The sequence below is a fragment of the Rhinolophus ferrumequinum genome, chromosome 21 (assembly GCF_004115265.2).
Source record: "Rhinolophus ferrumequinum isolate MPI-CBG mRhiFer1 chromosome 21, mRhiFer1_v1.p, whole genome shotgun sequence".
Taxonomy (NCBI): Eukaryota; Metazoa; Chordata; class Mammalia; order Chiroptera; family Rhinolophidae; genus Rhinolophus; species Rhinolophus ferrumequinum.
This window is the reverse complement of record NC_046304.1, coordinates 43648496-43671796: the sequence shown is the minus strand read 5'-3', so window position 1 is coordinate 43671796 and position 23301 is coordinate 43648496. Positions and strand designations below refer to the sequence as shown.

General features: G+C 34.3%; 1 protein-coding gene across 8 annotated transcripts in view; it reads right to left on the bottom strand.

Moving 5' to 3' along the window:
* HELZ (helicase with zinc finger) overlaps positions 1–23301 on the bottom strand; it is a 140815-nt gene that overhangs the window by 63731 nt on the left and 53783 nt on the right. For 6 of the 8 annotated variants that reach the window (XM_033089787.1, XM_033089784.1, XM_033089786.1 and 3 more), the window contains 7 exons: positions 19550–19817; positions 16464–16797; positions 15500–15630; positions 9952–10131; positions 9310–9414; positions 3479–3657; positions 365–483 (listed from right to left, as the gene is read on the bottom strand). In XM_033089787.1, coding sequence (XP_032945678.1) covers positions 365–483; positions 3479–3657; positions 9310–9414; positions 9952–10131; positions 15500–15630; positions 16464–16797; positions 19550–19817 — 1316 coding nt within the window. The remainder of the gene's footprint in view (positions 1–364; positions 484–3478; positions 3658–9309; positions 9415–9951; positions 10132–15499; positions 15631–16463; positions 16798–19549; positions 19818–23301) is intronic. The other 2 variants (XM_033089791.1, XM_033089792.1) reach the window with 2 other exon arrangements.

Sequence of the window (23301 nt, the reverse complement as noted above, 5' to 3'; positions counted from 1 at the left end):
AAAATTAACTCTTCAGGAAAACAAATGTTGGAACAGGAATTAGGGAACTGTAGGAAAGATCATTTAAATTTGCTTTACAAAGGAAAAAATCAAATACACTATAGAGAACTAAACTTCAAACATTAATAAACATGAAAATTATAGACTTGTTCATTCACTCTCTATCCAAAGAAGGAAAAAAAGTGGTGAGATAGTAATTTTCCTTCAGAAATACCAGTATTTTTCATTACTAGTACAGAAATATTTAAACTACTTAAATTGTAATACATGGCACAATTTCATAGGATGATTCAGAAAACAGAATATTAAACATCAAAATATAATTCACAATTCCTTTTGGTGCGATGACTCAGAAGGTACTCACCTGCATGTGGTCACCAGCCAAGACAATCCGAGTGTTTTTAGTTGCTAATGCTAGAGGCATAATGGTTTCACACTCCATGGCCTGGGCAGCTTCATCTAATAGAATGTGCGTAAAAAACCCTACAAAGTACAGTACAAACACAGTAAAGCAAATTACAGCAGCAATAAAGGTAGGGTTTTCTTTTTTCTTTTCTGCTAAGGAAAGAGCTTACTGTGCTAATTTAGGAGTTGTGAGTACTTTTAATGCCGATCCTCAATTTGGAAAATTGTCAATGTAAATCATTATTTAAAAAGTAGAGGTTAAAAGGAATAACTATTTTACTCAATTATAGATACATAAATCGCATCTGGTGCTAAAGGCTCCAAGACTAACAGTTCAATCGGTATATTTAAAAATACGTATTTTAAAGGTACAAGATAGTGAGTGGCTTTTCACCAAAAAGAAGGGCTGGCACTAAATACTGATAGGTCCAATGTCCTTTCACTATTTATTTGGTAAAACACCAAAAATAAAACAGTGGTACTTTATAAATATAAACTTTAACCTAAACATGGACATTAGACATTAAAATAAAGAAAATCAATCATACCTAAAATCTAATATAAAGGAGAAAGTTCTGATCTAACTTTGAAATCAAAGGTTATATCTAGTAGTAGCGAATTCACTAATTTGATCATTTAGGTTTATTGTGTTGTAGGTGTGTGAGATTTTTTTTTTTAGTCTAAGACCCTACCCTGGCTGAAAAAACACCACCAGTCTGCAAAAAAAAAAAGGGGGGGTGGGGGGAGGCTACTAACAAATGTCAAAAATGCACATTATCGAATATCCCCCAAAGAACATTCTGTCTCCTACAGTAGGAGACATCCCATGTCCTGGTTGCTGCTGCCACTCACACTGGGGCAAAAGAATCTGTACAGAAAGGAGGTCAAGTCCCTTTGCCCCCAAAAGAGGGGAAAGAGGCAAAACTCTCCTTGCTGTCTCAGTGTGGAGAAGGAAATAGTCGTCCCCTGCTGCCAACTTACTGAAGGTGGGGGGCCCTCTTTTTACTAACAATAGCAAAGAACAGCAGCGGAGTTTCTCAACACAATGATGAGTTATAAAACTCTGAATTAACCAGCCTACTGTGAGGTGGCGCAAGAACCTAATCTCTATTTCTATCGTTATTTCCATGAATATCCACAAGTTCCAGACAATCAGTTTATACTGCCTTCTGGTGCAACTTGTTTTCAGGTTGGAACTTTCTAAATCTAACTGGCTGGCAATAACCCTCATCATCATCCATTCAAACGAGTGGCTATGGTTGACAATACAAGTATTAATAACTGTTGTCTGTTTACAGACAGGAGCCCAAGCATGAAATGGACACATGTATTTTTCTCCCTGTTGCGGAGAATTTGTGGTTCCTGTGCTACAAGACTAATTAAGGAAGATGATTATATAAACATAGGATTAAATTGGGGGGAAAACTGAGACTAGCGGAAAAAATCTACTGTTTTCATTAGATAATGTTTTAATTAAATAGAGCTAATCTATTTAATTAGAATCAAGAACTGGATAAATCATGAAATTGTTATAGCTACTGCTTAAGCTAGTAAAAGGTACCTTGAATTAATCAAACTGATTTAGCCTGAGCCTTGGTTTTCTTATCTTTAAAATAACCCTACATAGGGTTGGTATGAGAATGAAATGAAATAAAGTATCAGCAACGCCCAGAACAAAGCACACAGTCGACTTCTAATACGTATTCTTGATAATCTTGCTCTTCAAAGCCATTCTTCCCTCTTTCTCAAGAAACTATAATGTTTAGGAGGCCTGGGTATTTAATATATGTAGCAAATATGCAGAGTATAATCATAAAGTAATGAGACTGATTGTTAAATAAACATACCAAAATTTACATTTCAAATAAGTGTGGTTCCATTCAAAGAAGTCAGTTGGGAGGAAATATAACTCATTCCAATGGTGCAGTCACTGCTCAAAACATTTTTGCAACTCTGCTTTTGTAACTGCCCTCACCAGCCAGCTATGAGCTGCATGCACAAGAAAACAAGTCTCATTACTGAGAGGCACATCTCTCGCTCTCCCTCTCTTTCTTTTTTATCCCTTAAGTAAATACTTATGGTATTTACTGCTCAGTTTGATCACCTACCTATTTACCAGTCTGAGAAAGACTCACAAGTCTCAGAAAGATTTTAAAGCTTTTCTAAAATTAAATAAATCTCCTCTCAAAAAAAAAAAAAAGAAAGTTTGGCCACCATTCATTCATTTAAGATAAAGAGAGGTTTATCAAGGGCCTCCAGGTGTCTCTATCCTGGGCCAGATGCCAGGAATACAAGGTGAAGAGAACAGTCTCTACCTTCCAGGATGTTCAAAAGAATTTGTCACTGGCTATGAAAGCAATTTCAAAAGGAGAGAGCAAAAAAGTGTTGAGCAACGTTAACAATTATGACAGTAATAAATGAATATTCTTCCAAAGCAACTACCTTAAAGTGATACCACTTTGTGATGGTTAAGTTCTGCCATATTTATCAGAATTTCTTGTCACCTTGTATCTATATATAATATTAGCTTGATTTTACACAGTTCCTGTAGTTAAATGTAATACTCTTAATAGTATGTTAAAAAAAACTGTCATAATTGTTGTCTCTACACTGTGTGACACAAAAGCATTTTACAACAAAAACTTGAAAAAATCGTAAAAAACACTAACACTGTCCAAATTTGAATTTTTCACATGATCAATAGTAAATAAATACCATCTGATCAATTAGAGAACAAACAGAATACCAATCACTAAAATGTCTAAACTAGGGGTTGACAATTTTTTTTTTTTTGATGACGGGCCAAGCAATATATAATTTAAGTTTTGTTGGCCATACACTCTCTGTTGCAACTACTCAACTAAGCTGTTGTAGCATAAAAAGCATCCACAGGTAATAAATAGGTAAATAAACGGGGATGGATGTGTTCCATCAAATACACTTTTATTTATTTACCAAAGCTGACAGCAGGCCAAATTTGGCCCACAGGCAGTAGATTGAGAACCCCTGGTCTAAACTGAATGCAAAGCCCTAAGCATTCACAGACCCCTCTCTGTGTCTTGAGTCAGCATACCAGGTTCAAGGTCCAACTGACAGAGGTACTGGGAAGTATTCAATGTAACAACCACCACTCGGTGTTTAAGAATATCTTCTTTCTGTGGCATCTGAAAGGTGGAATGTGCGCTTGAGATCAAACAGTACTGATGCACAACTGGGTGAACAGTCTTTACCCAGCGATTTCTGAAATATACCCTATAAAAGAAGATAATATTTCCTATTTATATTTATTAATATCTTACCAGTATCTGATTATCAAAATATTGACATTATTATTTTAGGTTACAATATCTGGAAATTAACAAATAAATATAATAACTGTTAACATTCTACTGGATTAGAATTTAATGTACAACTGTGACTTACCAAAAAAAGATTCAAACAGAAAGCATATGCACTACCATAAAATAAATATCTATTAATTTTTGGTTCAGATTGACCTTACAATAGAATGGCACACAGACTTGGGAATACCGGATGGGAGAAGGGCACACAGTTTCACAGGCATTACAGTTTAAGTTCAAAGCACTCCCAATTGGGGAATTACTTTTTTTCTAAAAATTCTTACAAAAATACACTTAATTTCTATTTTAATTATTTGTGCTAATAGTGAACTGCATGCTTACAACAGAAATTAAAAGTTATTTGCAGTTCACTTTAGAATATATCCTTATACCTATATTTAAATAGACCTCTATCTAAGGTTCTAGAAATTTTTTTAAATAAATACAAACTTCGGACAATTCGAAATCTTAAGGAATAGGATCTTTTTCATTAATTGCAAAAGAAAAATATTAGCAGGCCTCATGCAATAGATTACTAAGATGGTACAGAAACAACCTATCCATCTATCTACTCATCCACCCACCCGCCCACCTCTAACCCAACCATCTCTAACTCACCCATAGAACAAAGATCTACTGGGTGTCTATTATGCTCCAGCGCAGAGGCAAATCACATGGCTTGAAAACTTTCATAACAGTTTTAGATTTACTCTGATTTTAATGGAAAACCAGCAGAGAGTTCTCACAGGACGACTAGTCTTGACATGACTTATGTGTTTAAAGGACCACTTTGTTTCTCTAGACAGAAGACATAGTTTGGAGGAGCAGGTATTTGACGGTGGTATGCTGGTAAATGTTGAACAACCAGCTCTGGGGTAGGGGTAGGGGACTGGGGTGCTGGCTGATTTCTGTGGTATAAAACCTACTACCATGGCCATTTTCAAGCTACCAACATGATGTCACTGAACATGAACTTGGGAAGATACACACGACTGGCTCTCACAAGCCAGTACAAGCTAGCTGCAACACACTACTGACTGGAACAGAGGCAGGAGCAGGAAACGGAAGCAGGGAGTCCAGTTAGGAGGTTGTTGTAAGGATCTGGACAAGAAAAAAATGATAGTTTGGACTGGGGCGGTAAGAGTGGAGACATGAAAATGGTCAGATTCACTATACACTTTGAGAGTAACGCTGACAGGATTTACTGATGAACTTGATGTAACATTTAAGAGAAAGATGATTCCATGTCTTTGAAACTAAATGAATGCCAGTACTATTTACAGAGGTGGTGAAAAGGAGAAACAGGTCTGAGGTGAGAATTGAGAATTCAGTTTTGGACATATTCCGTAATAGACATCCAAGTGGAAATGTCCAGTAAGCAGGGGGGTATATAAGCTAGGAGTTCAGGAGAATGCCTGTGACAAGAAATATACAATAGAGCCTAGATGAGATCACCTGGAGAATAAATGTAGATAAAAAGGAAACGATTAATAGTTGGAAGAATGACTGATGGACCATGCCAACATTTAGAGGCCGGTAAAGGAGAGGAATACAGTAAAGGAGACAGGGAAGGAGCAGTCAATGAAACAGGAAAAAGTCAGGACAGTGTGGGGACCCAATCAAAGGAAATGAACTTCCATGGCACTAAATCATTTGAACAATTTCTAGGCCCATCAAGTTACCTGATTTCCTAGCAGCAAGTTCTGTGGTTGTTCCCTCCTTGAAACACTCTCTTTCCTCAGCTTCCATGACTCCGCCTTCCTCTGCTTTCCTTCTACCTCTCTAGGTTAGAGTTCCTCAAGGCTGAGGCTTAGGCTTCGTTCTCTCCTCTTCTGAGCTCTGCTCTTTGCCTTAACAGCCTCATCCAGGCCCGTGGCTTCAGTTGCCACCACTACCCTAATGACTCACATTTTTCTCTCTCCAGCCAAGACCCCCGCTCTGAGTTCCAGAATGCATATCTAACTCTTTATCTCCTCTAAGATATTTCAAAGGCAGCTCAAGTGTAAAATGCACAAAAACTAATCTCATGATCTTCTAAAATGTGTTGTAATGCTCCATGAAACACTTAAAACTGGCTGTCTTTTTTAAGCAGCAAAAAAACCCAAAAAACAAAAAAAAACACCATATTTAATAAATGTCCCTAAAAATCAACTGTAATACAGGAAAGTAAAGAAATGTATTTTAAAACATTACTATGACAGCAAGGGCTGTAAACTTCTAAAAGAAGAAAACATTTTAAACATGTTTTAGGTGTTAATAAAAAATAATAATCAAATCAGCAAAGCAGAATATATGAAAAATCTCATTCTACAAACTATCTGAAAAAATCATTTACAAATTATGATTCCACTAATATTAACTAAAGTATGTGTATTTAAGCATAAAAATTACAAGAAATTAAACTCCAAAATATTAGTAGTATTTATCTCAGGCTAAGGAGATTATAATTTTATTTCCTTCTTTGTTCTTTTCTGTATTTTCCCTATTTTTTTGAATAAACATTTCATTGTAAAATTGAAAAAGTGACTTAAATTATTCATTAAATCTAACTCCAAGCACTGCTTCTTCTTCAAAGAAAAAATTGAAATTGAAGATCTAAATCTCACTACTAACTTTTTAGTAATCACCTTGGAAAGCTATCTGAAGTTGAAGCTAGTAAGAATACAAAGTTTGATCATTAGGTCTATGTTTCCTTAAAAGCATAATATTCTAGTGCTGACTTCAAAATAACTTAAATATTTTCTCAGTACTTTTTGTGCAACATTTAATGTAGACACACTATTTATAAGATTATTTAAAACACATTAAGAACATTTTCCAAAACTGGAGAATTGATAGTGACAAGTGACACTTTTAAGCTCATAGTATAAAATGTAAGTGACACCAACTAAATAATTTACATATTTCTAGAAACAAACCATCCACATATGAAGTATATGATACTTAACATAGGAGACTGTCTGGTAATGTAATATTTTAATTCATTGAAATTGTATTCATGAATTGAATTCATATGCAATAACCCCCCAAAAATATTATTACTTATGACACTACATAATCTGAAAGACCTGATCCCCAAAACAATGTTTCTTTAAAGATCTACATAAAACAAATACCTTCTATTTGCCCAGAAAGCAGTAAATGCACACTTTCTCCATAGATAATCTCTACCTACTAAGTGATAACTTAATTTTGCCAGAACCAGATACTCATCTTCAGAACCATACATAGAAAGAAACTGTTTTCCTCTCTATTCCATTTTTAAATCTTCTAATTCTAAGGAAGAAGTAAAACCTGAAACTAAATGTAACCTAAAATGATTTCTACAACCTCCATCCCCAAATATTCTAAGCTTGACTCCTGGCAACTAACAGAATTTTATACATTTTAACCGTAAGTATGCATATTTAAACGTATTTACTATATTAACTACGTAATGTTTATGACCATTTTCACATGTTATCCCGTTTACCAGGGCCCTCTCTAAATATACTGTGAAGAAGACAAACTTCATCAGTCTTACTCCATAGAGACACCACATCTTCAAGGTCATATGTAGATACTTAGTGCCCTCTTGTGTTCTTCCCTCTGCATCCTGGGACAATTCAGATAAAGCTGATCTCCCCAGAGAGCACAGCCATTCTAATCTTCTCTATTCCATCTCCCATACCTCTCAAGTTTACTGTCCACTAGGAAAATTATAAATTCATTTGAGTTAATGTAATAATAGATGATGCTAATAAATCCTAACATTTCAATGCATTAATCCTTGTAGGCAACACATTCACAAGTTAATGTCTTTCCCAGAAAAATTATTGTGAAAATGTAGAGCCACATAAAAAAAAAAAAATACTTGGAGAAGTCAAGCCTTTTCTTATTTTAGTCCATTTACTAAAATGAAGTAATGTAAAATTTGTATTTAAATATGTTTAAATATTTTTCCATCTTGACAGAACCACTCTTGAGATTTGTGGAGAGGTGAGACTTTTCTGCTAGATGGCAAGTTTCTGTATTTGGGCCACTACAACTATACATATACTCTACTTGAACATAACTTCTTATTCTACATATTTAAATACATTATAATATTGAATTATAACCCCCCCAAACATAATTTTACATGGGAAAGCCAAGCATAATGCCAGTCAAATGACAGATTTTAATGTTTATCAACAACAACTCTACTGCCCCAAATGTCCAATGACCTATGCTAGGTTGACCAAGATTTGAGGGGCCTTTGCTCCATTGTTTCCAAGCCTACTACACCACGATTACTGAGAGTGCCATGGTTCCTACATAACACACACATACACAAACATAAACACACATACACATGCTCTACCAACAGTAAATAAAACAAACATCTCCATTCAAGTTAAGAATAGTCATAGCAAAAATGCTACCAGCTACTCCATTTTTCACTTATGAGCTAAAAAAGATTCGAATCCGAAGCAAATTAGTTATTGATAAATTTATCCATTGGTAAATACCACATTTTCATTTATAGTGACTGTATACATGTGATTTTTTTATTAAACACTACTGGGTTCTTAGAAAATAATTATATCTGCTCTAATTTTCCAGGGTGAAAACAAAGTATGGCATAAAAACCTGTGTTAACAGTCCACACCAGTTTTTGCTCTTTTGTGTTTTTTTTAATGCAAATGTAAAATCATTCAAATGGCTTTGGTTATGGTTATAAAGAATTAAATAGCAAATTCCCATTTTTCCATGCCTAGGCTCAACTAGAAATAAAGAGTTAGTGAATTATGATTCAAAAGTGTGGTTAGAAATTAATTTATAAACAATAATTGTATTCAAACAACATAGGGCATGACATATTAGTTTGTAAAATGGCAAAACTAAACATTAATTCGTATAACAATGAAAGCAAATGGTATAATAAATAACCACTTAATGATTCTTTATTGTTTTCTGAAGAAAAGGATTTTATTCCCCCACAATTCTGTGTAAGTACATTTCATACCCATGTACACGGAAAGGACCTTGCCATATCAACCTAAAATTTTCTTTGACACTTTGTCTTTCAAATGATAGCAAAAAGTTGTAAATACCAGTCAATTACATTTTGTTGCAAAAATCACTTCAATACTTCATGCTTCTCTAATGTGTAGCTTTTATGAAATTACCTGCATGATCACAGTCAAAATCTTATTTCCATAAAGAACTATCACTGCATGACTAATTTGCCATGCAAAATATGCTAGAATTTTAATTACATTTTATGTAATCATATTTATATTACTTCATCATAAGTAGCTTTTAGAGGTACACATCAAAATCGGCTCAGACTATAACAACATTTCTACATACAAAACTTAAAAAAGGATGTCTTTATCTTTACTTAATGTTTAAGAAGTAAATGGTCAAAGATTTTTCAATTTTTCCTTAATTTAAATGTTTTCTTCAAAAGGTATACCCTCCAAATGCCAATGCAGAGTCAAGGATTTTGGTATTCTCGAAGTTACTAAAATCTTTACAGACACCTTTTCTTAAGAATAATAAAGTATGATACAGATACATAATAAGCCTTAAAAAATACCTGAGAGGTCTTGCCTGGGGATTGCCTGCTTCTACATATGGATGTAAATAATCCTTTATGTAGAGATCAGCAGCACTATTAGAATGGGTGCAAATGAGAATCCTGCTGAAATAAATGGTGCAAATAAAAAGAATGATAAAACACAAAACTATTCAAGCAGTATAATACCAAAAAAAAAGCAGTGGCCATCTTAACATTATACATTTCCCTCAACCTACTCAGTAGCCTCTAACATATTAATCATTGATGCTTTAAGGAAATTATATTACTCTTTATGCTACACAGGAAATAAGTTCCCCCAAATTATTACTACATCTATCATATACAATTATTTTTTTAAAAATCCAACTCTTTGGCTGTAATATATATCACAATTCCTTAGCGGACTTGCAGTTTTGCTGGCTATTTAAAAGCTATTATTCTCTGTGTTGCCAATTTTTAAAAACAGTTGTGTTTTAAGAGAATTCAAACTTTAGTGCTGTGGGGTTTGAGTGTGGGTCTTTTTCTCTCTTTCGTATTTTTTAAAATTGCTGCAAGATGGATGAAAATTGTCTTGCTAGCCTAGCCCTCACTTTGTATTCACAACAATGACAAAGGTCATGCCCTACTAATGAGATCGGAGCACACACACCCCCATCTCACCTCGTCTCCTGCTGCTGGAGCATGTGCTTTACGGCCTGAGCGAGAGTGAATGTTTTGCCTGTGCCATAGGGTCCAATGATGAGAACAGGAGGCAGCTGTATTGAAAGTGGAGTTGTAATAGCCAGAACAGCCTCTTTCTGTTTTGCATTTAGTCGAGGATCCAACTGTTCGTCCCACTGTCTGTAGAAAATAAAAATTTATTTTAAACAAATGCATATTATGAATAAACAGAACATGACATACAAGTATCCTGAATTTCACTGAACCATTAAAAATTCTGAAATCACATAGCATACACAAAAACAAATGCTTATTCTAAAACTACCTTTTACAAAATTACCCAACAGTCGGTGTAAGAAGTTTTGCTATGTTGATCAAAACTCACTTTAGTTTACTTGCCCTATTTTAAGTGCAGAAAGATTTTGATAACTAACCTAAGACATCACACACTTCCAGTCCGGTTTCTGCCAAATCTATATATAGTTAATGACAACGTCCCTAAAATGTAATTTCTCTCTGTTACGTAGAAACACCAGAAAATTTTTTTCTGTAGTAACGAAGTAGTAGTTTGTTTGGATCATTTCTAAAATACAAAAGGAAAACTAACCGATTTTCAATTTCAAATCCATTGAAAAATCTCTCAGTAAAGTTTAAAATAAGGAGAAAAGAAAAAAACCTTAAGTATATCCCTACTTAAGAGACATCAAACTTTTATGGAGTTTTTAATTCAGAAAATAGCAGTGTTCTTTTAAAAGCCCACACAATATGAACTGTTTCCTAATATTTTCGCACACACAAATAACATACATATGTCATGTACTTCGGGGTACAGAACACCTGTCACGGTAGCACAAATGGCTGCTGTAATGAGATCCAGCCTCCTAGTCTCCTGTCTATGTCTTGGCTGAGTTTCGAAGATTTAAATGGACAGCAGATGCTGAAAGGGATCAAACCAAGTGGAGCATCAACAGCATTCTTTCTCCCAACTACAATTAAAATACTAAATATTCCAACAACTATGGTAAAAATGATAAGGATGTGAACCAAAATAGGAAGGGTGTGTAAAGAGACTCAGAAAATTTGCAAAGTGCCTACAAAATAACCCTGAAGTAGGAGGATGTGGTGTAGTGAAATTCCCTCTCTGTGAGGCTATACTCTACTTAAATTAGAAGCTAGTTATTTATGGAAAATGTTCTTAACACAGTTTAAAGAAAAAAATTATAACTAATGCTATATTATAATAGATAATCTCAAACAAAGAAACTTCTCCTAAAAAAAATGTAAAACCTTAGAAAGGCCATATAAACATGCCATTACTTATTTTTCTGAAATTAAAAATTTTTAGATAAAAAGCAAAAGGACTCTGAACAGTGGCACTAGATTTCCTGGAAGCCATTCACTAAAGCTCAAGCATTTTACTCCAAAGTGTGAAGCATTAACCAGTTTATTTACTGATAATTCTGCCAATCCCTAGCAATGTCTCATCTTTTATAAAAGAGGAAATTGCTTTAGATACTTGCTAAATACAAATCTAATCTATGTAGCAGACACTGTGGAATGGTTACCCCCAAACCATCCACACACCCTTTCTCCCTTTTTTCTATTGGGCCTAGACAGCTATAACACTGCATTTCCCGGCCTCCTCTGCTGGAGACCCAGCACTCGTCCATGAGATGTAGAAGGAAGTTCTTCAGAAGGGCTTCTATACCCAACAAAACAAAATCAAAGCCTCACTAGAAGAAAGCCCTTTTTGCTCCTTTGCCTTCCTGCTTCACCTAGCTGGAATGAGCTTATTGTGGTAAATAAAACTGCAGTAGCCATCTTATAATGAGGCAACAAGTATCAAGAAGAAAACCAGCATGCAGAGAGGAGAGGGAAACCATGACCTTGATGGCACTGCTGAACCCTGGACCAGTCCTGGACCACCGACCTCTGGACCTCTATCTCTACATGTTGAAGCCACAGTTAGTTCAGTGAAGTGTCACTTGCATCAATACCTGACCGCTATGATTCCGATACCTGACCCCATGGTTTCTTTATCTGTACGTGGACATATTGATACTTGCATCAGATGATTATTTTAAAGATCAAATGAGATAATGCATACACACTTTTCAGAAAAATAATTGAGCAATAAGTGCTTGATTAATATTAGCTTCTATTACTATGATATTTTCTGAGGATTTCAGAAAAAGGAGCTATTACTTGACCAGCGCACTTTCAAAGCACAAGGACAACTTTTTAAAACAACATCTTTCAAATTCGGGGACGTTAATGAACTTATGAATGGGTATTAGATTATGTACACAAGTATAAATCTAAGAGATTAATGACAGATTTACAGGTATAATTCTAAAATATGTCAATATCTCTTTACTTATATAGCCCATTCTACTTATTGTTTCAGTGTAAATAAATGCTTCAAAGCAGATCAGAAATTTTATCAATGTTGGTCATCTCTAGAGTTTCCGGTCATGAATGATGAATATTTATACAAAGCCAATGAGTAAAACAAATTGTCTTTATTTATTGTTACCACCTGCTAAATTAAGGGAAGAAGATTTACAATATATATGCTGATAAGCGTAATCTCTTACTTTCACAATTTAAACAATATAAAGTCTCTTCAAGTTTATTCTGAATAAAGTGTTATTTTATACCCTGAACCAAATTAATTCAAAGTTCATTTTTCCCTTGGTTTAACACATTGTTATTATTAATTATACACTACATGCCCAAGAATAATTTCTGAACTTCATTTATCTATATTTCACCTTATTCCAGAAAAGATTTTAAATGGCTAATGATTTCTCAGTATGTTCCCAGACATTTCAATTACTATTTATGATTATAGTGCTATGGAATCCCTTCCTGCTTAAAAGTTTTCTGCTACTTGACATTTTCTTAGTTAACTTTTACAGTTATCACTTGCAGTCAAGGATATTTGAATATATTGTTATATACTATATAATTTTCAGAAGTGAGCATATCAAGTAAATGCCTAATAATTTACTGTAGTATGGCCTCACATATGAAACCCTAATTTCTTCTTTAAACTGGGAATTTTTATTAATTTAAATGTCATAGATTAATAATGTGCAAGGCTCTGCTGGAGATTCAAAGATAAATAAGATGCAGTCTCTTCCTTTAAAAAGCTCAGTGGGTACTCAACTTCTTGGGGGAATAACCTCACAAGTTATATAAATGATTAACCACTATGCTGTATACCTGCAACTAATATAATATTGTATGTCAATTGTAATTGAAATTTTTTAAATATTTTAAAAGCTCAGAATCTAATGAGAACAACACAAATGTACACAACTGACAAAAACTAATTTGAGAGAAATTATGCTTGGAAACACAAAACTGATTGAACCTAGCACACAGTAGGCACCCAATAAATATTTGTTGAAATAATGAAATGGAAGGATAAGGTTTATCTACTTGAAGGAGAGAGCACTTGAGCTAGACTAAATCTTAAAAGATGATAGATCTTCAATAAACTAATGTTGGGGAAAGATCACTTCAGGGAGAGAACAGCACTTACAGATGAGAAGACCGGTCTGGGGGAGGGCAAATGCGGAGTTTAATGGGTATAAAGTTTCAGTTTTGCAAAATGAAAAAGTTCTGCAGATTGATTGCACAACATTGTGAATATACTTAAAGCTACTAACTGTACACTTAAAAATAGTTAAGTTGATAAGTTTTATGTTATGTAGACTTTACCACAACTTTTTAAAAATTTTAAAGAACTTTTAAAAAGATAAGGAGGCAAATAAGTGTAGGGAAAATTAAGCAAACTTCAACGTAATTCAATATATTATCTAGATCAGGGGTGTCAAAACTGCGGCCCGCAGGCCAACTGCGGTCCGCAATCCATTGTTAATTGGCCCGCAGCAAATTCCAAAAATATATTTAGTTTACTTAAATAAACCAGGTGAGGCAATACGTACTTCACCTCGAGTGAGTGGCCCCGCTGTTTGTGTGTTTTACCGCATATGGCCCTTGGTGAAAACCGTTGAAAAAAGTTTGGACACCCCTGATCTAGAGCATGGGGATTTAGAGGGAGAAAGGGGGTGTGAAGTGAAAAAAAGGCGTGTGAAGTAAAAAAAAGTAAAAGAAACCTGAAAAAGATACTGTTGGAAAGCGCTGCCAATGAGACTACATAGGAATCTATTATTAGGCTACTCAGATTTTATCTACATATCAAGGAGAAGCCTTCAGAGGTGTATAAGCTGTGAAGTGAAATGATTATTGTAGCAAAGTAACTCTAAAAGAAATGTGTGGGTTGGGCCAGAGAACAGACACACAACCCAGCCAGCAGGACGGAAGACCGACTAGAAGGTGACTGAAATGGGCCAGCTCTAACTTAAGCATGGGCTGTAAGAACAGAAAGAAAGGGGAGAATGCAGAGAAGCTAAATCAAATGAGAACTGAGAAGATGTCACTGGATTTTTACAATTAGATCACTGATTGCTTCCGAGAGACTGAGGAAGTGGAAAACAGAGATTACAGAATGAATAAATAAGAATACTGGAAATAGGTAGACTACCCCAGCTCAAGAGTTTTGGCAGTAAAAAGAAGAATGGGGATAGAATAGTAAGGGTAAGGGAAAACAAGGGAGCAATGATTTAGTTTTTGTGTTGTGAGGCGTATTTTGTTTGGTTCTGTTTTTAGGACCAGAAGAAATAGAATGTGAAGGGGAGAGATACCTGTCACCTCTAGGCCTGGCCCATAAATGTCCCACGTGATGCTCTGTGCTCATTCTTCCCGTATGCCAGCTGGATGCCAACATGCAAGGTAACCTTGGAAACCTTACTGAAGATACTTATTGAAGATTCCAGAGCTGCCATCAGAGATGGAACAGGGCCAGGCTACCACGACTGGATTGACACAGTGATAAATAAACTATGGTGTAGAGCAACTGAGATTTAAAAAAACAAAAAACGTATGGGGAGAGCTGAGCACTGCCAGGGGCCAAGAGGATAACACCCAATGAAAAGGATGAAAAGAAAGGTGTAGTCACGTAGGCATCACTGCTCTTATTCTAGAAACAAAATAGAAGTATCATATTTAATTACACGTAAAGACGTGCCAAACAGAACTTAAGCCGAAAAATATTTACACAACCATTAACTTGAGAGTAGTTTCTAAAGTACCATCATCTACAACACTTTCTTCATTTTGCTAAATTACGAAAGTGCCTTCTATATTAAAAAGTTATTTTAAATGAACTATTTGAAACACTTTAGAAAGGCCCTAATTTTCCCATTCAACTTCTACTCAGACACACTCCTGAATTGCTTGGCATCCTATCCAATTAAGGGTGCTGAGAAGAGTAGAACTTATGCAGACTCTAAGGAAAAGTGAAGAAAATAGATAAAACTTTAAATGTTTCATTCTAAGGGTTCTTTTACTCTCCTTCCTCAATTAATATCTCAAGAATGTAGGAAAACTTTCTTACAAAAGTATGCTTGAGTTATTTGATACAGATATTTAATTTACCATTAACATTTTCCTTTAATGAGATATTGCCTTTTTGTACCTGTTGGGACTCCAAGGTATGGTTGGAGTCATAGTGATGTCTGGAAATAAAACCCCATTGTCCTTGATCCTGTCTAGCGCATAATGCATTTCACAGAGGGGTAATCGATTTAATTGAAACTGAAGTTCAACCTGAAACACAAAATTAAAAAAAAAAAAATGTTTTAAAGCATTACAGTAAACATCAACATTTGCAGCTCACTAGAATATTTTTTGTAGATAATCTTTTAGGGGGCCAAGTTTAGGGATTCTTTTGTATTACAATTATATTCTAACAACAATTATGGTGGCTAATATTTATTTATTTAGTGCCAGGCACTGTGATGAGCGCTTTACATGGATTATCTCACTTAATAGGACCAATGACGTATATACTATTATTAACCTCGTTTTACATCAAGAGAAACCAAGGCACTTATAAATTAATCTCTAGATAAAGGCTATGATTCCACCATTCCTATGAAGAATACATTTGATAAAATCAGAACATCTGTAAAGTATCATCTCTCAAGTGACAAAAACCAGCCCTAAGACACTGTGTCAATTTACTATGAATGAATACTATTCACCGTTTTAATGTTTACAAAGAAAAAAATTAGCTTTCCAGTGAAATATGGCAGACTGAACACACAGTTCACCTCTGAATCCATAAAGACAAAGAGAACAGGAGCGGATACAACTTCAGATGAGAATTGTTACCAGGATGTAACTTGGTTTCTTTTCATCTGTTCTTCCATTGCTGACTTAAAACTCTGATCAGAAAGCTTGACCTTGTACAAAACTAGAATATTTTAGACGTTACTTAAAGAGAATTCATTTTATCTGAGAGTTAACCAGAGGTTCGATTCTCCACCCACCAATGTAACACTTCAAAGAACTGCACTTTTGGTGATGGCAGGAGGAGGAAAACCAAACCAGTAGGGCATCAGCTGACAAAGAGACTGTTGCCACACTCCAAAACATACCTGTGTGTCATAATCAGGCCGAAGATTAAGTTCTTCACAGCATTCCCTGGATATCCTTAAAAATATATATTCTTTTGTTTTTTCTTCAATAGTAGCTTCATAAACCTTCTCTTTGGTTCCCTGGGTCTGTACTAAGTTCTCCTTAGGGACTGGTAATAAATAAACAGCATTGACTTTGGTCATCACCAGCCGTCCAGCCAAAGTATCTTCAGAAAGTGTTTCAGTAAGCTTAAAGCGACCAAAAAGTTGTCCATTCTGAGCATACTTTGCACCTCCAGAAACCCCAGTGAGCATGAAGCTTGCTAGAATCTGCAATTGCACTTTAAGGTTGAACCTAAATCAGAAGCAGAAAACGAGTTCGAATATTTTACATCAAAACTTAACTAAAAGAGTAAGACACATCAAATATGAACATACGAAAAATTAAATCTTCATTATCAATTCCACTCCACTGAGCTACAAACTACATACTGCCTGTTGTCTTCCTTTTAATCTAAACTGGAGACAACAAAACTATTTTTTTAAAGTGAATAAACTCCCACCCAGTAACAAGCCTCACACTTAATTGTGTTGAAGAATGCACACCTTTTTGTCTAAAATCTGAGCATTTAAAATGAAGCTAAGCATGATTTTTTAATAAAATGAAATATTATGTATAATTAATATGAAAGTCTGTTTGAACAGACCATTGGGACAATTAAGACTAAAATTGCCTAGAAGCAGAAGGAAATGTATTGAAACTACAATGGACTTTTATTAAACTGATGCTCTCCAGGTAGATTTATTACCAGAGGACTCTAAATAAATTTCTCTTTCAATACTGTTAATAAATAACATCCAAAAAATTTTCGTTCATGGCTACATCAAGGCATACCTCACACAGGAATTACGGAAAGAGAAGTTAAAGGCTGTCTTATTGAACAATGGTTGGAGTACAAGTGAGCATGAGAGAGAAGGTGTGAGAAAGAAGTGCAGAGAATCAAGATCAATTTACACAGCCAAGTAATATGAATTGAAGGAAACATTTAAACTAATGGACAGCTCTTCTTTGCCATTCTGAGATGGTACTGTAAGAGGGAAGGCAAAGTGGTAGGAATGAGAACACTTTGTACGTTTTCCTAGAAGATTTAAAATTTTTTGTTGTAAAATTGTTTTAAAATCTACATATCCATTTATGGAAAAAGCTAGTTTTTAACAGTACTACTGAATTGGTTTTTTTCAAATCTTCGTTTGTATATACGATGCTAAGGTTGTCTTATAAATTCTTAAGGAAAAACAAAAAAACCCTTTTTTAGAACATTACAAATTTCTTTAATGGAAACATTTGTATTGCTTACAGTACTAAGAAACTAAATCTAATTAAAACACTGTATTAAAATTTTGAATGTCCACTTATATACTTTAAAGTTACAAAATTATACAGAGAAACATTTTTACAAAAATAAGAAAATATTTACAGAAAATAACACATCTGAATGTTTTTCCCCTTAGTATTACATCATGACCATCTTCACTGTATTAAAAATTCTTCAAGAACATAATCTCAATAGTTATACAATATTTGCTTATATGGCTGTATTGCAATTTACCTAACTTGTTCTTCACTACTCTTTGAAAGACATTTGTGTACAGGCATCTTTATCTTCACCTATGATTATTTCTTCAGGATGATTACTCATAAGTAGAATTACTACATCAAAAAGTTCAACCTTTCTGAAAACCTTTAATACAAACTGTCAAGTAGCCTCCAAAACATTATACCAAGTTAGTTTGCCACCAGTGCTCACTTCATGCTGAAGATATTTTTAAGCCCCTCTTTCATTGGCTTTAGAAGCCTTTGCAAGGTACTCTCAGAGTGAACTTTTATCCACTTAATTTCTTGATCAGAATCTGACCTCCACAATTTTGTAGGGTTTATTCTTTTTTCATTCAAATTTCTATTTTTAAAACACTATTTTTGAAATAATAATCTATAAGCTTATTGGTCTTTAGTTATAAGTCCTAAAGTAATGTATATGGAATAATTTATAAACATTAATAAAATACTAAATGAATATAAGTTAATTTATAATTTTTTCTGAATTTCTGGTATGGTACTCCAAAACGGTCTCTAAGATCATAAGCTTTTAAGCTCTGTTTCATCCTAATATTTATGATTTATCATAGTGTTCTTTCTTAAGAAAAAGGAAACTATGATAATGCAAATGAAATACATGCACACTAATATATTCTATCTGACTCTGTAAATCTTATATGTATTTAATTTGAATAAAATACTTTCAAAAAGTTAGATCATGTTTAATCTGTAGAGTAAGACAAGGTATCTTTTAAGTTTTCACTTTTCCTTTCAGTGTCAATAATGTTAAGGATAAGGTACCAACAAGGCAGCTTAGAAAAGAAAAACATGTTAGTTAGGCTGTATGAAAAGAGAGAACTACTTATTAAAACGTGTTCATGCCTCGTAACTGGTTCAGTTTTTAAGGCTCATTCCATTTTCTCTAAAAAGTAGGATGCTACTACCAAATATAACAACTATTTCATTAACATCTTCCTTCTCAAAAACGTTCATTTCTAAGATTACTTTTCCTATAATGATTCAAATAAAGTTTTGATTTAAACACTTGGTCTTAACCTGTGGTATATGGATAAAATGTAAAATACCTTAAAGCATTTATAAATTGCTATAAAGTTATTTATTATCAGTGTTCCTTACGATTTCAATTGTTTCATCCTCAAAATTGTTTTCTAAAATATGTGATCTCTTTCAGTTTTTGTATATTTATTAAACAAATATCCACTGAGTGCTTGCTCTGACTACCACGAGCAGAAACCTGACGAAGAGCAGGGATCACTTGTTTGTACTCCCAACACCTGGCAGTCTTGTGGAAACAACCTATATACTAAACACTAGGGCTACCAAGATAAGCGAAACACAGTGTTAGCCTTAAGAAGCTCATGTTTAACTACTGAATTACAACCATTTTACTATCTGTCTTCAGATAGGAACTCGTCCCTTTTAAATATGAAAAATACCATCCAAAAGGGGGATTAACAGAAAAAATAAAAGTGTTTCTAATGGAACTTACTTGCTGACTTCTTTATACTGGGCTATTTCCTCAATATAAAGAAGGTCATGCAACCGTGACTGATAGTTGGTCTTGGTCAATGATTTGTCTAAAACGGACTGGGTAAATAGCTGGTCAGCAGAGAGAGGAATTTGGTATCTGATAAGAAGGCTCTTCTCCAAATCAGTAGTTTCATTAGGTTCAAAATCTATAATAGTCTTAGAAGAAGAATCCCAACGCTTAGCTGTGGTTACTAGCTGTTGTTTTGCATGCATCAGGTATTCAAGATCTAGATGGGGGAAAAAACACATTTATAAAGGAACAAAACATTAAAATTCTTAAATAAAACATTACACCTTTTGGTAAGAAAATTTTAAATGCTAAAGCTAAAATTCTTAAAAACAGAACAATACCAAAATCCACATGACAGAGTATTTTCCCCATATCAGAAATATTTTGTCTAGTATAACAAAATGCAATAAAAAGGAATCCGTGTGAAAACCATCTTTTTCACGTCAGACTAAGACATACCAGAGATAGTTATTAACATTTTAAAAATACAGATTAATATTTAGAACTTAACTCTTCAGTCAAGAGAAATCTGACCTGCAGGAAGAAGATATGATAAATTCCTCCTAAGACAAAATCTATCAGGTGACAATCACATTCTCCTCCTACTACCAATACCTGCCCCATTAGAGAAAGAGAAGATCAGAAAACTGTAAAGGTTAAATGTTTTCTTATGTGGTGAAGCACAGTGAAACTCTCTGAAAGTCAACTTACGACAAACCAAACTCTTTTAGAAAATATTCATGGAAAACACTGCTAATTCCACATTAATATGTAATACGATGTACCATTCAAATGCCATGTTAGACAAATGCAGTTTAGCCTTAATTAAATTATACTGTGAGTAGGGCACAATGTCAAAATGAATGACTGTTCAAAGTCTGACATCTCTGGGGAAAAAATGTAGCAAATACCAGCACAGGGCAAAATACGTCATAACGTAAGTTCTGAGCACTGGGTAGGTTCACTCTACCTGCAACGCATATTATTTTTCTATTGGGGGAACATACATACACCTATAAATATGAAACTTAATCCAAAGAAAAATAAGTTGCTTAACTGACTAATCAGGCCAAGGTCCAGTTTTAATATAACATAACTGGAAAGATGATTTCACAACTCATTAAAATTTAAGGAAGAAATAATAAAAAGTTTAAACAGAGGTCAGTTAGCCTCCAAAATACAAAGACAAATGATCTTCTGCTATCTTTGAAATGCGAGCTTAATGCATAATTGCCACGCTTTGCTTAGGTAGAGATTTTACTACATTTAAATGTTATGTATAAATTATAAACATAGTCATCCACCAAGAGAAATTTCTCAATCATAGAAAATGGCTTATCCTAATATCTTAATAAAGATTAAAATGTAAAGGAGCTAATTTAAATGTAAAAATGTATAAAAAGGGGAAAATAAAAGTAAATGCCCTAATCTCTAAGCTTTGCTTTTTGGCAACATAAATACAACTATAATCATCAAGCTATAAAGATGGTCTGCTCATTAAAAATTTGCCTTTTTAAAATACTCTGGATGGGACAATGATGGTCCGTTTTTGCAACAGCCTAACAAGTACAGTTGACCCTTGAACAACAAGGGCTTGAACTGTGCAGGTCTACTGATACATGGAGTTTTTTAAATAAATACTGCAAATGTATTTTCATTATGACTTTCCCAGTAACATTTTCTTTTCTCTAGCTTACTTTAGTGTAAGAATAAAGTATATAATACAGTGTTTCCCCAAAAATAAGCCCTAGCAGGACAATCCGCTCTAATGCGTCTTTTGGAGCAAAAATTAATATAGGACATGGTCTTATTTTACTATAATATAAGACCAGGTAAAGACTGGGTCTTATATAATATAACATAAGACTGGGTCTTATATAATATAAGACTTTTGGAGCACAACTTAATATAAGACCCAGTCTTATTTTCGGGGAAACACAGTAGTTATTCCTGATATTTAAGTAACTGGGATAATAATGGACCTAACACAGTACAGCTTTCCTTTAAAAAAGCTTTTTGTATCACCTTTAATATTTAATATGCAAAGCAGATTACACAGAAAGTCATTCTACTCTGGGCTAGACGTACATGTTCAGGCTTTTTGAGAAACAGTAATTTTTTCTTATTTTACCTATGTAGTGCCATAATTCCCACTCTGATTTTAGGAAATTCTTAAAATTAGTGTCTTTAAGCAGATAACATAACAATTTCAAAACCATTCCCAAGCAATGGTAAATTTTATTCCATTTATTTTTTAAATGACTATAAACATTGTACAGGAGAAAGGAGAGCTGGGGGAACAGAAAGAAGAATCTCGAAAAAAATCCATGTATGCCAACATCAAAAAATCTACCAATTACTGACCTCCATCATTAACTCAGATGTCAAAAAATGAACTGTGGCCAGTGATTACTAAGGATACATTTTGCAAAAACCACCTCTGCTTTCCCCACTTCATCTGAACTTGAGACAAACTCCTGCCTCCAATCCTCTCATTTGTAAGAAACAGCTTATTAAACCAGTTTTATTACCCATCTAACTTATAGTGTTTAAAGGTCATTGGATTTTTAGAGTTCCTCTTTAAATAGAGGAGGGAGACGAGGCTCCCCCATGGGACTGGACGTGACTACTACTCGGGCTCGTTTCACCCCCACCAGCAGCACACGCATATCTGCTAACATCTAACCCAGACATGTACTACTCAGGGCAGCCTGAGTCAGTTCATCCTTGGTAAGGGCTTTTCATCACCTAGATTAGGCTAAAATGAGAAATACTCTGGAAAAGATACAAAGTGAACAGGTTAGGGTCAATATTCATAAAAGCATGTAGGGAGAGTTTAACAGGTGATTTATCAACCAACTCCTGTAAAAATGAATCTGAAAGCAAACCTGACAGAAATTATACACCTATGGAATTTGTGACCCTGAGATATGGTAGGTAGCAGCTATAAACATATTTTAAGAGAAATTCATAAGAAAAAAGTAAAAGAAAAATTAGTATAATTAAAATATACCTAATTTTTTGAAGATAACATAAGAGGAGAGCTGCTGTCAAAAATAGAATTCGAGATTGGAATAACTAGTCTGACATAAGATATGCTTCCCAACTCCCCTTGCCCTCTGATTACTGAGAATAGCAGTGCTCTCATTTCAGACACATAGTTACTATTCTAATAAAGCATCCAAAGGGTTGGTTTGTTTTGTCTTGAAGCATATCGTACAGGAGACTTGAAAATTATCCTTAACGGGACCTGGAGAATGATTAAGAAGAAAGTAAGGAGGAAAAAAAAAATCCAGTGTTCTATGTACCCAGCACAAGGGCTGACACAAAAGAGGCATGCAATAAATGCATGTTAAACATGGAATTTATTAAAAACAGCCATATTTATCTAGGGATTAAAAAGAATGAGATGAAATGATTCCTAATTTCAAAAGCAGATACCACACTCTTATCCTTAGAAAACCTTTTGGTCTGTGGCTTTACAAATCTTGAATGCCCAAATTAACAGTAAAATAAAATCCACAAGTTATCCCAAACTACCATTTCAGCAATCCATTTTGACATCATTCTTTTCACCAAAACTGCTACCGTGTTTCTCAGAAAATAAGACCTACCCCAAAAATAAGCCCCAGTTGAGATCTCAGCCAGGCGGACGCATTTAGTACCATGTTTCCTCGAAAATAAGACCTAGCCGGACCATC